General features: G+C 54.1%; 1 protein-coding gene across 10 annotated transcripts in view; it reads right to left on the minus strand.

The window, feature by feature from the left end:
* Dab2ip (DAB2 interacting protein) overlaps nt 1-16,301 on the minus strand; it is a 241,180-nt gene that overhangs the window by 150,276 nt on the left and 74,603 nt on the right. For 8 of the 10 annotated variants that reach the window (XM_047524505.1, XM_047524503.1, XM_047524500.1 and 5 more), the window contains exon 2: nt 5,918-6,021. In XM_047524505.1, coding sequence (XP_047380461.1) covers nt 5,918-6,021 — 104 coding nt within the window. The other 2 variants (XM_047524510.1, XM_047524509.1) reach the window with 2 other exon arrangements.

Consider the following 16,301-nt stretch of genomic DNA (forward strand, 5'->3'; position numbering starts at 1 on the left):
CATTCGCACAGGAAGCAACCACATCCTAATCCCATCTATATCCTCAGGGCCCAGCACCGGCCCTGACCCACTGCTGGCACTGTTGACAAAATTATTAAAAGAAAGAAAGAAAGCAGGAAGGTGGGGAGGGCGGGAGGAAAGTGCGTGACCCAGCCAGGCAGGACCCAGGGGCCAGCCTGACCCCCACCAGTGCCACTGGCCAGCTGTGTGACCTTGGACCAGTCCCTTCTCCGAGCCTTGTAGAGCAGAGCTAACCAAACCACCTCCCTGATAGTCAGAGGGGTGGACCCCCCCCAACCCCGTCAAATGCCACAGAGCCACCTCTGCACCGGGCTCCGACTCTGGCCTGGCTCCTAATTGCCTGCATTCCCACCCTGGCCACCCTGGACGGCTTCTGGTCTGGGTGGCCCCTCCTGCAGCACGGGGTTTCCTCCCACAGGTCACAGGTCCAGACCAGTGTCCATGGCTTTCCTTTTAGGTCTGGACAACCTGCCAGCAAGCGGGTCCCAGGAAAGGCCGCGGGGAGGGCTGAGGCGGAAGGAGCCGCTCTCCCACCAACCCTCACCGCCGACCACATGCCAGACACTGGGTCAGCCGAGTCCAGCTCCCATGGCAGAGCGGAGAAAGGGACATGAGTCTCACGGCCACTGGGACACACAGCGTGCGACCTGAGCCTGGGGCTCAGCACAACTGCACTGCCCTGGTCAGCCCAGTCTGCACGGTCCACCGTTTGTGGGCCAGAGGCAGTATCCATGTGTCCCAAGGGACCATACATTTGGAATGGGCCGGAAGCAGCCTGGACTGTGCGCAGAGCCCCAGCAGGGGTCCCAGGCAAGCCTTCCCTCCCTGGCCCTCAGTTCCCCCATGTGCCGTGACCAGCTTATCTGCTGTCCACCCGGAGGGCAACCTGGAGCTGCCTTCGTGGAGAAGGGGCATGAATGGGGGAGAGAGCTGCTCCCCTACCCCCCAAGCCACCCCTCCTCTAACGGGCAGCCCCCCACCCAAGCTGTGGGCCCAGGGGCCAGGAGACAGGGCTGTGCAGAGGAGCAGGAGGAGCCATCGGGGCCTCGAGGGCAGTGGGACCCACAGAGGGCTGTTCCAGGAAGCCCCCTCCCCCGGAGGTGACGGGAGCTGGGGGGTGGGCCCACTCGGAAGCAGGTGGCGGATGTCCAGCGAGGATGGGGCCTGGTAAGCCTTGTGACCTTGGGAAAGGACCCTCCCCTCTGAGCGGGAAGGGGTTGGGCCAGATCGTTTCTGACAGCCTTCCCATGTGGTGCTGGGGGCCACCCGAGGGCCGAGGGCCTGCCGACTGCTGCCTTTGTGTGACCGCAGGGTGGCTTAACCATGGCAGACCTGTCTTCACCGGGAGCCTCGCCCCCTGTGGCTCCTGCATCCTGGAGGAGACCATGCAAAGGCTTTATTTAGTTCCCCCACCCAAGGGAGCCCCTCACATTGCTCCCCAGGCCTCTCCTCATGCCCCCAACCCATGCGACACCTTGATGACACAGGGCCATTGGTTTGTTCCGGTTTGGTTAAATATCCCTCTAACTGAAATATCCATCACCCTTTGTTCCTGGAAAACTCCTACACATCCCTCAAAGTCCAGCCGCACAGATTCCTCCTCTAGGAATTCTTTCCTGTCCTCCCCAAGCAGGGATCCCTTGTTCTGGGTTCCCACAGCACCCCAGGCACACCTGTCATGCATCAGAACCAAGCACCTTGTAAAAGTGAATTCTTGAAAAGAACCTGAGACCTGCTTGCAGAAGCACCTGCAGTCAGCCTGGTCCCGGTTTATCCGCAGCTTCTGACAGCCCCCTGGGCCTTCCCCTCTCTGACACTTTTCCTTCTCCATCTCGCAAAAAATAGCCCTGAGACCTAATTTCAGCTAAACCTTCAAACACGACTCTCCACTTTCAACTTCCCGAGAAGGGATCAATTGGCTGTCAAGTTTCCCAGAGCCTCTGCCACCTCCCCACCCAGACCAGAACTGCCAGAGCCTCAAGGTCGATGGGAGGGGGCGGGGCAGAGGAAGGAAGGGGGAAGGACTCAGCCCACAGCCCAGCTGGGATGGGAAGGGGGCAGGCTGAGGGCCTCTCGAGGAGACCAGAACGGTCACCTATCCCCCGGCCCTCCGCCACCAGCAAACTGATCCCTGGGAGCATGCTGCTCAGGGATGCTGGAGCCCCAGAAGGGCAGCCTCTGCAGATCCGGGGCCTCACTTGCTGCCTGACCCCTGCCCTCCTCCCTCAGCCCAGGAGAAGCTTCTCATCCAGAGAAGACAGATCTGGGAGGAATCTTCGCAGTTAAAAGCTGAAGGCAGGAGGCCTCTTGGTCACCTCTCCCAGACCCTCCAGCATCCTCCCACCAACCCAAGGTCCCCTGCAGCTCTTGGGGCACATGCCAGTCTCCTGCCCTCTGTGGCCCTGGGGACCACAGTCCCATCCCCCAACCCCACCTGTAGGTAAAAGGAAGTCATACGGGCAGGAGGGTCCACATCTGGCCCAAGTCACAAAGCAGGTCTGAGGCTATGCGGGGGCCTCAGTCAGGCCAGCTACCTTGAAGCCCTTTCTCTTACCCGATGCACCAGAACATTTAAGCACCTACTGTATGCCTAAAGCACATGCTGCTTACAAAGTTCATCCCCTTTAGTTCACAAAAGCGTTCTCCCTAGCCACATGGTCTCTAAGGGGCAGAGAGGGGGTACGAGCACCAGATCACCAATGCCCTGCAGAGGGGCTTGGGTCTGCACTGATGCACAGGCGTGGACAAGCCAGGCTTCCAGCTGGTGGTGACCTTCCTGGCCTTGGTTCTCGTGGGGCAGGGAATAGAAGGAGACTTAGAGACCTTAGCCCCCGACACACAGAGTATCCCAAGGGGGCACCCCGGCAAGGCAGGGTGACATCCTCACTCCTGAGTTTGATATGGCAGCGACAGCAGCAGTGAATCACGCACAGGCTGTGGTGTCTCCCTGCCTCCCCCAGGCAAGACCGCGTTCCCCGGGGCTCCCTCGGGGTCTACACAGAGCAGCAGTCTGCTGAGTGCGTGAGGACAGAGCTCGGGAGCCCGCTCGGGCTGGGCTGCGCTTCTGGCCCCGCCACAGGCTCCGTGTGCAGGTGTGTCCCCAGGACGTAGACCAGGCCCACCTGACAGTCCCCCAAAACTGCACCCTCTGCCCTCTGCCCCCACCCTCCCCACATCTTTACTGGTCTAAAACGGAAACGTGATTTGGATGAGAATGTGGGACTGCATCTGCCCAGCACCTACCACAGGGTCAGGTCTGGTGGCACGCTCACAGTGAGTCTCCACCCCGGTCCTTCAGGGCAGGACCGTCAACTCCACATGTCACTGCTGAGGATACCAGGCTCAGAAAGGCCAGTGCCTCGTGAGCTCACCCAGTTCATCAAAGAGCCGAGATTTGAACCCAGCTCCCCATGTTCGAGGCTCTCCAGTCTCCCAGCTCTAAGCACCTGGCCCAGGATAAAGTCTCAGTTCATGCCTCTTTCCTTAACTGCGGAACACAGAAAAAGGACCAAGGTCCCCAGAGAAGGATACAAAACTTAAATGTCCCACGTCCTGGCATCCCTGCCTGCCTATCACTCAGGAGCTGTGTGATACCAGGAAAATGACTTTACCCCTCGGGACCTCGGTTTCCTCATCCATGAAAGGGTGACGATTACATTACCTACCCACAGGGTTGCCGTGAGGAGGAGGCAAAACGACCACCATAAAGGTGCTCTCCACTCTGCAGACCCTCAGTAGGCAGCTGGGCTATGGGTGCAGTCCTGGGTGGCTGGAGGCTGGCAGGCTGTCTCTGACTCTGATCCACAGGTAGTTTCCACCCAGGAAACAGAGCGGAGACACCCCGACAGGAAAACCGCCAAGCCTACCTGGCAATTTCAGAGCTGCAAATTCCAGCAACTCAGAGGTGTGATGGCATGCTTATCAGAGCAGCAAAGAACGTGGCTGACAAAGGATGCTGACGGGGCACCTCCTCCCCAGCCCCAGGAGGTGCGCGTGGCGCCCCAGGCCAGAGACGTCTGGGTCCCAATCGCAGCTCCACCTCTATTAGCAGTTGGAGCGTGGGTACCTGGGTACCTGCCTTCACCTAGCTGAGCCTCAGTGCCCTCACCTGGAAGATATGTAATCAAAGCATCAGCTGCAGGGTCACCTGGAGATCAGAGATCAGGTGCAGGACAGAGCCCAGCAGGCAGCAGGTGGACCATCAGTGCAGTGGACTACTGTGTCATTATTCATAGTGCCCTGAGGTCCCTGAAGGCTCACTCTGCCCACTGTGGCCAGGGAGACCAGAGAGGGCGGGATTTGGCCCTTGCTCCAATGGATGGGAAAGGGTGTCACCCTAGATGAGCTCCCAGGGACCCACTGGCCACACCCAGAGGCGTGACCTGAGTGCTCTCAGCCCAGGCTCCTCCCCGCCAGAGGCCCGGAACTCTGCACCACCTGTTGGGGGACCTTGTTAAAATGCAGATGCTCAGGCCCAATGAACCGCAAGCCTGGGGCCCCGGGACCTATCTGCAAAGCAATTTTCTGCCACACAGACAGGCAGGAGAGGATCAGTGGCCCTGGGGAAAGCTCCACCTGATGCTGTCACAGCCTGCTCTCCAGCCTCACCTTGCACCCAGCCCCTCAGCCCCCTCAAGCCAGCCCCAGCCAGCATCTCAGCATCCGTCAGCATGTCCCTGTCATGCATGCACACCTCTGCAGTCGCAGCTCCCCTACCAGCCACCCCTCGCTGCCCCTATCGACAGTCAATTTCCACCCATCCTTCTGGACCCTGCTCAAAAGTCAGCTCCTGGGAGTACCTCTCTCTCCTCCAGGGACAGACAGCTACTCCCAGCTCCCCTGTAGTCCCCGGAGTCAGGGGTACGGCCAAGCCTGGCACTCTCTCCCCTGCACCTCTGTCCTCTGCTGGCCACAGGGCTGGCTCCTCATCCTGGGAGCCTTGACTCAAATATCACCTCCCACGCACACTGCCTCAAAGAATCCCATTTCCCTGCCGCAGCAGCCCTTAATGCAACTCAAGAGTGAGCAGGTGGGGGCTTTGCCCACCTGGGCTCTCCTGGCCTGCTCCTTGGGCTCAGCCCACCACTGGACCTGGCCTGGCGTGGAGCAGGCATGCCATCAAACTTGCCAGTGAACGAGGGGATGATCACACAGGCAAACAAAGCTCTGATGCAGACCTGAGCTCCCTAGGGGAAGGCCAGGTGCCTGCCACAGCATCGGACAGCAGGTCACACAGCGCACTTGCTGAACCAGGGAGGGAAGGGACCCAGCTGTCTGTCTGCCTGTGTAGCAACACAAAGGGGCACTGGGATGTTAGGGGTCACTGGGTTCTTGTCTTCACAAAGTCATTAAAGTTTGTAGGAAAAAAGTCTGTGTGCAAATTGCCTAAATTCAATAGCAACAATACACAGGCCGTGTTCTGTCAATTCTAAGGCATCATCAATTGGAGAACGCAGAATGATTTTATTTCCCACCAAGACAGAATTGAATGACGACCTGTCATGGACTACTCCAGGAGAGACATTAAAACAGAAACGACAGCGTGCTCCGTCAGGGTGGGCGAGTGGCGTGTGTGCGCGTGGAGTGCGGGGGACCCAGCCTAACCTCCTCTCTTCCTGGGCCAGGACGCTCTATGTCCGGGGGCCTTCAGGGCCGCCTGTCCTGCACCTGACCCCTCCCTTGCAGGACGGGTCCCATGTGGCCTCTGGGGGCAGGGCTGAGCCACGGAGAGGGGAGCAGCCAAGGGATCGGATACCTAGAGCAAGGGAGGCTGGACGCTCTCCCGGTCCATGAGGCTCCAGGAAGGGGGACCGCAGGGCCGCAGGCAGAGCAGCAGCCCGGGGTCAGGTGGTGATGGTGGTGGCAGTGGCGGTGGTGGTGACGCAGAGATAGTTACCGTGACCCGGAACGGCGAGGCAGCTGAGGGCTCCATGCTGGGGCTCTTCTCTGAGAGGCTGCCGGGCAGGCTGCGCCGGGAGCCCGGCCTTTCTTGGGGTGACTCTGTCAAGAGAGGGAGAGAGAGGGTGAGCACATTCAAGAGCTAACACACATACGCTGTGGCCTTCCTGTCACTCCCACCCAGGCCAGGACAACAGACAAACTGGTCCCTATAAAGTGGTTCTGGCTCTGCAGGAAAGTTTGGCAGAATTAAAAAGAGAATGAATTACCATGGAAGCCAGCAATTCCACTCCTAGGCACGTACCCCAAAGAACGGAAAGTGGGGACTTGGAAAAACACATGTATGCAAACGTTCACAGCAGCTTGGCTCCTGACAGCCAAATTGCAGACACGACTCAGGGGTCCGTCAACAGAAGATTGGATAAACACAATGTTAGACACACGCAAGGGAATGTCACCTGCCTCAAAAAGGAATCAGTTTCAGAACAGAAGCACTATGTGGACGAACCTTGAAGGAACACCATGCCAGGTGACAAAAACCAGACACAAAAGAAGAAATTAACTGCCCAGACGCACAAGAGGACAAATGTTGTATGGATTCCACCTATGGGGAATATTTAAAATAGGTAAATGCATTGGGACAGAAAATAGATCAAAAGTTCCCTGGGTGAAAATGGATGGTGGCAATGGTCATCCAGCACTGTAGATGTTCTTCATGTCACTGAATTATATACACTTAAAATGGTTGAAATGAGCAGGATGCAGTGGCCTGTAACCCCAGCTACTCCGGAGGCTGAGGCAAGAGGATTGCAAGTTCAAGGCCAGCCTCCACAACTTAGTGAGCCTCTGTCTCAAAATAAAAGTAAAAAGGGCTGGGGATGTGGCTTAGTGGTAGAGTACTCCTGGGTTTATTCCCCAGCACCCCCAAAAAAAAAGGTTAAAATGTTTAACACGATTTTTAAGAGTTTCCCCCAAAACCTGCACTTCGAGCCCACATATCTTGTGAAGTACCAAGTTCCCTTGTCCATGGAAGTACACAAGAAAACGGAAACCAGGCTTCTCCTGGGCAGAAGCGTGGGTGGAGACCCTCAAGACCCCTTTGGTCAATGAGAATCTGGGATCTCTGACTTCCCATCCAGACCTTCTTTTGCAAGGCTTTAAGCCTGGGAGGCCTGCGGAAGCCGGGCAGGTGAGGGACTAGGGGAAAGCAACCCAGCCTGCTATTGCCATCACAAGTGGGACACTGTGGCCACAGCTTCCCACAGCTTCCAGCAAGGCCAGAAATCTGGGAGTTTAAACATACAAACTATTCAGACTTTTACATGGTGACAGCTCATGACAAACTTTAGCCACGGCCTGGGCACAGCTGTTTAAGACCTCCTGAGTCAGTGCAGCCCCCACACCATGCTGGGCTGCTCCATCTCCTGCTCTGGATGGCCCCCATAGAGGACTCCCTTCTGGCTCTCTCCACTGGCCTGCCCTGTCCGGCTCTCCTGGAGACCCTTGGTGACCCCTCCACCCACCACTCTCACCCCCTCTGGCTCCTTTCGCAACAGCTGGACCTGAGTCTCTGGTCTAGTCAGCGTTTGCACGTGCACTCGTGCACACACACGCGGGACTCCCGACGCCCACGCCTAAGCCGGCTGCATCTCCACATCCCTGGCACCCCGTGTGGAGCGTGTGGGGGTGCTTGGGAAAGACCTGTTGACTCACAAGGAAGTTTAAAAAGGATGGGCGGAGGTTTCCCTGGTACCTGGGCACACACAGGGGTGCAGAGGGAGAAACACCGGCAAGGCGGAGGTGCACGTGTTCCTGTTCGTACAGGTGCTCTGCGCACACACCCAGCCACCCCAGGAACACCACAGGTGAGGATGGTGCCGCCACAGGGCAAAGCACAGGGGGCACACAGGGCTGGCTTCCAGGGGCGGGGGCACCTGCTGCACTTCCTGCTCCATTCCCTCCATGGAACCAATCCAACAGGGGTCCCAGAAGCTGAAAGGACTTCAACCAGAACAGGCTCCACACCCGAGCCCCGCCAATGGCCAAGGAGGCAAAGCCATCTACCCAGGCTGGACCCTTCCTCCAGAAACCTCCTTCCCCAGTGGTGCAGGTGCAGCCTGGCGGCAGCCATCTCCCAAACCCTGGCTGCTTCCCCTGCTGCATTTCCAGCTCGGCACCACTGCGCCCTGCCTCCACTGCCTCCGCTAGGCACACTCGAGACACCCACTCTTTCTGGAGGTTTCCCTGGGAAATCTCTGCCCATGCTCCCCTGTCTGCCTTTGTCTCTCTTCCCCCAACCAGCCTCGGCACCCACTTGTGCTCTATGACAGCACGCACCACTGTCACCTGGGGGGTGTCCCCTTGTAATCGATGACAGCTCATGTCATCACCACCTGGAGGGTGTCCACTTGTGCTCTGTGACAGTGCATGTCGCCTCTACTGGGAGATGTCCTCTTGTGCTCCGTAACAGCAGGTCACCTCCCCCTCTGGGTCCTACCCATGTGCAAGGCACAGTGGTAGCAAGCAATCACGAGGCCCCTATTTTACTAGCTCAGGGGGCAGTCACTAGTCCAAGGTTACACACTAGGGGGCAGTCACAGGAATGAGGCCCAGATGTGTCTGGACACGGAGTCACTGACTCCTGCAGTGCTGAGCCCCCCAAGTCCCAACGCCCAACCAAGGGACTTACTGACACACAGTAGGCGCACACAGATAAGGGTGAAAACCTTATCTGGAGGCAGACCCTGGGGTCCAGCCACTTCTCTAGGGCAAGGGCAAGGGCTGAAGGGAGCTGGACAGGCCAGGTACAGCCAGACCCAAGTGTCCTCAGAGAGAACGCACGCCTCACCTAGCACCCAGGCAGGGCGTCTCACCTCCACACCCTCGCCACGCGGCTCCCCCGCCTGCCGAGTGGCCTGAGCAGCTCCTGTGGGAACACAGTCACCCTTCAAGCTCTGGGGCAATGTCCCTGCCACCACAGGCAGAATGACTCGGCCCCCCCCACATCGGAGCCTGGCAGACGTGCTACTTCTCTTTCTGTCTCCAAGCCACCATGAGCTCCTCGTGGCAGGAGGATGGGAGCTCGGCTCCTGCCCCCTCCTAGGCCACGCACCCGGCAGTGCTCAGTCAGGGTCTGGTCACCTGCTCATCACCCATCAATAAGCATGGGGTGCCCACGGGAGTCAAGGAAGTCCGCTGGCAGTCAGGCCTCACCTAGAGGGCCCTTGGGATCACCAGGACAATAGGGGCTGGGTCCCCTGAGCACCATGGGAGCCTCTCAGATCTTCCCTCTCCCAAGATGCACGCACGCACATGCACACGCACACACACGCACACACACATGCACGCATGAGCACACGAGCACCACACCTGGCTACAATTTCACCTCCTTTTCATGGCAGGTGGGCCTCATGGCTTTAGGAAAGAGGTGCAAGGGGTCATTCAATAGGGCACAGGTTCCTAGTGAAGCTGACTGTCCCCTGGGACCAAGACTGAGAATGCCCAGAACCTGCCCAGGATCCTGCCCCTTCCCTCTGGGTTGAGCCAGGAGCTCCTCCGAGGATGCTTGGCTCAGCCTCCCATTTTACAGATGAGGGAGCTGAGGTCAGAGGGAAAGGAACCTGCTCATTTTGTCCTGGAGCAAAGACCCTCTTGGGTGCTCCCAAAATAGCTTTTAGGTAGCCTGTATCCTAGCACCCAGGAGGCTAAGGCAGGAGGATCATTAAGAAAGAAAGGAAGAATCTTTGGGGCTGGGGTGTAGCTCAGTGGTGGGGTGCTTGCCCCGAGCGTGCGAGGCCCTGGGTTCCATCCCCACCCCTCGAGGAGGCTGCACAGCGTGCGGGATAGAAGCCCACTCTGTCCTGTGCAAAGCAGCCCGCGGGCCTCCCTGGATTCCTGGCCTCCCCACCCACACTCAGGGCACTGCAGAGGAACCTGAGGGGGGACCTTGATACTTCCCAGGTCACTTTGGTTTGGCCCTAGGGCCAATCTGCTCCCTTCTCTGCCTGCCTCCTGTTCCAGCTGCTGACCTGTATAGACTGAGCTTCTGGACCCTCAGCTTCCGTGGGGCTTGGCCAATGGGGAGCCCTGGCAGGAGGAGGAGAAGATCGCCAGGGCTGGCTGCCTCTCTCCACGGAAGGTCCCGGCCCCTATCAAGACGGCCTCTCCTCCTCTGCACCTCTGGAGGACCTCGGTGGAGCAGCCCCTATTGGGCGCTTCCCCTTGGGGTTCCCCACACCTGCCACAACCCGGGAAACAGCCTCCCTAGTAGGCCTTCCTCAGATCATCCTGCTCTGAGTCCCCATTCAGAATGCAACTGGACTGCCAAGGTAGGCTCCATCTCCAGATGGGGCTCCAAGAGGCAAGTGACTTCCTCCATACGTCCTCCAGGGAAGAAGTGAGGCTCTGCCGAGAGTCCCTTAAATGATCCCCCAGACCTTACGGCTTCAGGGAAGGCAAAGGCGACCTGGAGCATGGAGTCCTGGGGTTGACTCTACTGTGTGACTCCAGGCCAACCCTTCTGTCTCTGAGCTCCTCACTGATCATCAGTGAGTCAGAGGTAAGAGCAGTGACCATTTCCACTCCCGGCCACCAAACGTAAAATAGAAAAAAAAAAAAAAGAAGGCAGGGGCCTGAGTCTTAACTCTGCCTCTGCCTCTGGGGATTTAACCTCAGAGTCCTAGACCCAAGCGTGCAGCCTTTGGCCTTTGACTTAGCAGCAAAGCTGATTTCCAGTCTGGGGAAGCAGATACCAGGAGGTCTGAGCAGCACAGAAGGATGCAAGCAGAATCCCAGAGAGGTTAAGTGAATCTGCTAAGATTACACAGCATGAAGGTGGCATTTATATGAATGAGTCACGGGAAAGGAGACCCAGCAACCTCTTACCAGGCTCCCTCAGACCTTGGAGCATGGTCCAGGAGTCTTTGCTCAGCTCAGTCTCGCTATGTGACCTCCACATGACCTCCCAGGCACCCACTTTACAAAACTGCATCCTGAGATCACTGGATCCCCTTTCCACTAGAAGGTCAAAAAAATCTCCATTTGACCAGCAAGATCAGGCTGGCTTCCTATTCTTAGAAGCCCCAGCCAGAGAACACATTTTAACCTTCATGTGTTTGCAAAAAATAAATAAAATAAAATCAGTTTCATTCAAATGCTGCTGGCTTGGTTGCCATGGATACCACCTAATCATGAAGGATGACTGTTACTTGTTCCCATGGAAACACGGAGGCCCGAGGAACATCCTGTAATTTCAGACAAGACACCAAATTTCAGTTGTCGGATTGCGCTGTCCATACCTCAATGCCTGAGAGCAGGTGGAGGAGCAGGCTGAGATGCTGGTGTTGGGGGAGAAGGGGTCTGCGGGGGTGCAAAGAGCAGGTGCCGGGTGGGGGCGTGTGGCCGTTAACAGAGATCAGGAAAATGGAAATGCCATTTCCCACCTTTAGGTCCTGGACCAGTTCAAAATTTTAAAAGAAATCAATTAAAAGAAATTTGGATGAAACCAGTCCAGAAATGAGAAAGAACGGTGACTTCTAATGTTGGTGGAGATGTCTTGGCACGCTTTCACCTCTGCTGGTGGAGTAAAAAGGCTTCAGAGAACAACTGGACAATAGCTAGTCGAAACCAAATAAACATGCACTCTCGGACCTGAAATTTCCCTCCTACAGGTCCAGAATAGAAAAATTCTCTTTCCTCTGCACATGGATGTTCACTGCCACACTGTTCACAGGGGCGAAAAAGTGGAAGCAGCCTAAACATCCACGTGATGCACCCTGGAAGAGTCACTTGGTGGAATACTACACAACAAGGAAAAGGGTAAACTCTCAGGGGCACCATTCACGTGGAGGAAGATGGCATGAGAAAGGACCCAGATCTACACAGGCCAACATGAATTAAACTCAGAAATGAATAAAATCAATTGCAAAAGGAGGCAGAATGTGATCCACCTAGATGTATTTTTTTTAACACAAATGTTCGTAGCAGCTTTATTTGTAATAGCCAAAAACTGGAAACCACCAAACATTCTTTAACAGGTGAACCCCAAACAAATGGTGTAAGGCAGAATAATGGCCCCCAAAGAAATCCACACCCTAATTCCCTCAGCCTGTGAACGTGCTACCTGACATGGCAAAAAAGGAACTTTACAGATGTGATTAAGCATAAAGATCTTGAGATGGGAGACAATCCTGGATTATCTGGCTCTGTCAGCAGATCTAGGTGGTCACACACCAAGGAATGTGGTTACCTCTGGTGGAGGATGGGAACAGCCCTCAGCTGACAGCCAGCAGGGAAAGGGGGACCTCAGTCCCATACCCACATGGAACTGAGTCCTGCTAACAGGGAATGAGCAATGACGTGGATTTTCCTCTAGAGTCTTCAGAAAGGATTATGGCCTGCCAACACGTTGACTTTGGTCTGGCAAGACCTGTGTCAGACTTCTGGCTACAGAACTGTGAGATAATAAATCTGTGGTTTTAAAACTGCTAAGTTTTAACTGTTATGGCAGCAATAGAAAAGGAAGACAACGCAAGCTGTAGTTCCGGGGCAGAGTGCTTGCCTAGCATGCATGAGGCCCTGGGTTTGATCTCTAGAGCCACCACAAAAAAAAAGAAAAAAGAAAAGGAATATGTGTATCACGGAATACTACTCAGCAATGAAAATGGAATGTACCATCTATCCACATGACAACTCGGATGGATCTCAAGGGCATCCTGTTGAATGAAGAATGCCAATATGAAAAGGTCCTGAGGCACATGATTCCCTTTGTGTGACATTCTCAAAGTGGCAAAGTGAGAGAGATGGAAAGCAGCTTAGGAGTTGCCAGGGGTTTGGGGGGCGGATAGGTGGGAGGTGTGACCATCTAGGGGTAGTACAGGAGGTCTTTGCTGTACCCTCATAGCAGGGATGGTTAGGAAGCTGTGCACCTGATAAAATGGCAGAGAAGTGCACAGAAAAGGCAGAAAGGAGGGGTGGGGGAGCCAACCCTGCACCCACCCATGGTTAAGCCACGTTCTTCTTCTTTTGGACACAAACAATGTCAAGGGACACCCACCTCAGACAAGGTGACTCTGAGACTATGACACAGTGAGACACAAACAAGGCCACTTCCCAACTGTGCCTAAGCAACCCACAAAGCCAAGGTCACGGTGCCACCCACAGAATACCAAGCCTCCTCCTAGCTCAGCTAAAACACGAGGCTGCCTCTTCACCAATGGCAGCTGCAGCTGCCTGCCGACCTCCTCTCCCTGGAGACAAGATTCGGGACGCCCAATCCTGGCCCTGCCTCTGCTTTCTGACCGCAGCCAATCTGGAGGGAACCCTCTGCCTTGGACAGACCTCCCCAAACCACTCAGCCCCGGCCCGGATCTCGAAAGTGATCTCCGTGGCACACTCTGACTTAGACGCCTGGGCAACCCTGTGTGCTCTCCCTGGCTGCCATGGCTGATAAACAGCCAGTTCCACTGAGGAGCGTTCCTGGTGGGCTGCTGGCTGGAGGGGAAGCTGGAGGGCAGGCGTCAGGGTTATGGAAGGTGCAACCTCTGGTGGAAACTGAGTCCTCCCCAGGCCCTCTCTGCACAAGTGCCTATAAACCTGTAATTATTCCAAAAACCAAAAGTCAAGGCTGAAATACATTTTCTGTCTATATGATTAAAAACTAATATGATGTGTTCTGTGTGTACGTGTGTGCAGTCACACAGAAAAACATCATGAATTTGCCAGGCACAGGGTGCACACCTGTAATCGCAGTTACTAGGGAGATTGAGGCAGGAGGATCACAAGTTCAAAGTTAGCCTCAACAACCTAGTGAGGCCCTAAGCAACTTAGTGAGACCCCATCTCTAAATTAAAAAAAATTAAAGGGCAGGGCATGTGGTTCGGTGTGTTAAGCATCATCAGGTTCAATCCCTGGTACCAAAAAAAAAAGAAAATTAAAAATAAAAATGGTTGGAGGGTGTAGCTCAGTGGTAGAGAGTCTGTGGGTTCAATCCCCAGTACTGAAAAATAAGGGAAAGAAGAAGAGTATAAGCTTGTTTTCAGAGCTTCTCTTTGGAGAACAGGACAGGCTCTGGGTGGGGACAGTAGGGGCACCAATTGCTGAAGGAGAAGTAATTAAGACTTCCCCCAAACAGTGGCGAAACTGAAATAAGAACAGATGATACAATGATTCAGTACAAACTGTACCCTCCGAATACATCTGAAGAGAAAGGAAAAGTAGCACGAAAAAAAAACCAAAACCATACAGCAAAATCGACACCAGCCCAGATGACCAGTCAGAGAACACAGCTCCGGAAAATCCAAAAACAAAGACTTAGGAACAAATGCCTGTGTGCGGAGGCACATCTCCCACACCTGGACATTGGACTGGCCCTCCCACCCTGAGGCAGTGGCCGGGCGAGCGAGCAGGGAGCCCCAGTGAAACCTCGCAGAATCATGGAGTCTCCCGATTGCTAGAACTCTGCTGAGGTCCGCCAGGCGGTGTCTCTGTGAATGAACGAACGTCTTTACTCACGGGTGCATACGTGCTAGGCAGGGAGCAGAGGGCTACGTGGACATGTGTGAATGGAACATATGCACGCTGTTATCTGCTTGTGACACCGGATGCAGAGTGTCTGCCAGAACAGGTAAGCTGCTAGGGCTCCCGCCACATGGCACGTTCCCCAGTCCAGCCTTGGTCCGGCCATCTCTGCAACAGGTGTTACTGAGAGGTTATTAAACCTTTCCCACCTGCAAGAGGCAGAATCATGGTCCCCAAAAGCCTACATCCTAACCCCCGGAACCCGTAAAACCTGCTCCTTTTTTGGGCAAAAGGGACTTTGCAGATATGATTAAGGATCTTGAGATGGGAACATGATTACTGAGAGAAGCCAATGTCCTCACAATGGTCAGAGAAAGGCAGCGAAGGCGATGTCATCGTGGAAGCAGATGTGGGAGTGGTAGGACCTTGAGTCAAGGAATATAGGCAGGTTCCAGAAGCTGGAGAAAGCCAACGGATTCTGCCCTAGAGGGTCCAGGAGGAACACAGCCCTGCCGACACCTTGACTTCCGCTCAGTGAAAGACCCAGACTTCTGGCCTCCAGAAGAGTAGAACAAAGCCCTGTTGCTTTAAGACACCAAGTGTGTGGAAAATTGTTACAGCAGCCACAGGACACCGATTCACCCTGGTGCCAATCAGTTACATCAAAAAGACAGAGGGACGGAGACTGATCATTGACCAGTTCAGATTGTGGATTTTTGAGGGTTCTCATGTCTCCCCTTCCAAATCTATAGTTGCCTTAAAAAAGAAGAGCTTCCTTTTAGAAATACAATAATTATACCCATATTAAATGTAACCTTTCCTTCTCCACATGCTCTTGTTATTAAAGGACATGTGGATAGGTCTGAAACCCACAAAAATATATAGTACTTTGTTGATTATTTCAGAATATAGCTTGAAGATGTTTTCACATCTGTACGCAGAGAACATTTCATCCGCACTGTGTACTTTATCCTTAGTGTAGATACTAATTACATCAATAATACTTCTTGAGGGTATATAAATTCTAATTATAGCACCACAGAGGGAGCCAGGATTATCAAGACCTAAATATTCAGATATATTATTAAATTCATCTTACTTCTCACTTCATTCAATAATCAACTATTTCTCTTTCCCAAAAGTTCCAGTTTAGTACTTAATGTTCTGTGCTTTTGTTTACAAATTGTATTACCAAATTAGATCAACACAGCTTTACAATATGGCAGGTTCATCTTTTCCAGCAAAAGAAGATAGGCCTAGAATTTTAAATGCATATAGGTTCATTTTCAAATACGATTCTAAAACTTTCTTTACCTTTCTGTATTGGACAACTTGGAATTCAAAGTTTTAAATTTTCCCAATACCCCTAATTTAATGATGTAATACTAAAGCAAAACTGAATTTCAGGTCTTTGTGTAATTCTTAGCCTGAGGAACAGTTGACTCATAGATTCTATAAGGTTATATTGGAAAAATAGCAGAGCAGATCATTTTATGTCCTGTCATAGATCACCATCTTATGTTCTAGAATAGATCACTGTATGTTCTAGAATAGCCCTAGGAGAGAAGGGACGCAATGCAGACATGAAGCTCATGCTAACTCCCATGCCATGAGTCACAGTCCTTCAACTCTGGTGCAGGCAGGTGTCTCCTGCCTTCTGCCAGCACCCATAAACCTCTACCAGGCTAACTTGTTAGCCCACAAATTGCGTAAACATCTCGACGCTTCACAGTGATCGGCATCAGCTGCGCACCTGTGATCCCAGAGACTCCTCATAAGCCCAATTACTCCCATAATCCCAGCTATTCCCTACAATCCCAGCTATTCCAGTAATCCCAGCTATGCAGAAGCCTGAGGCAAGAGGA

Source organism: Sciurus carolinensis, chromosome 14, assembly GCF_902686445.1.
Source record: "Sciurus carolinensis chromosome 14, mSciCar1.2, whole genome shotgun sequence".
NCBI classification, from domain to species: Eukaryota; Metazoa; Chordata; class Mammalia; order Rodentia; family Sciuridae; genus Sciurus; species Sciurus carolinensis.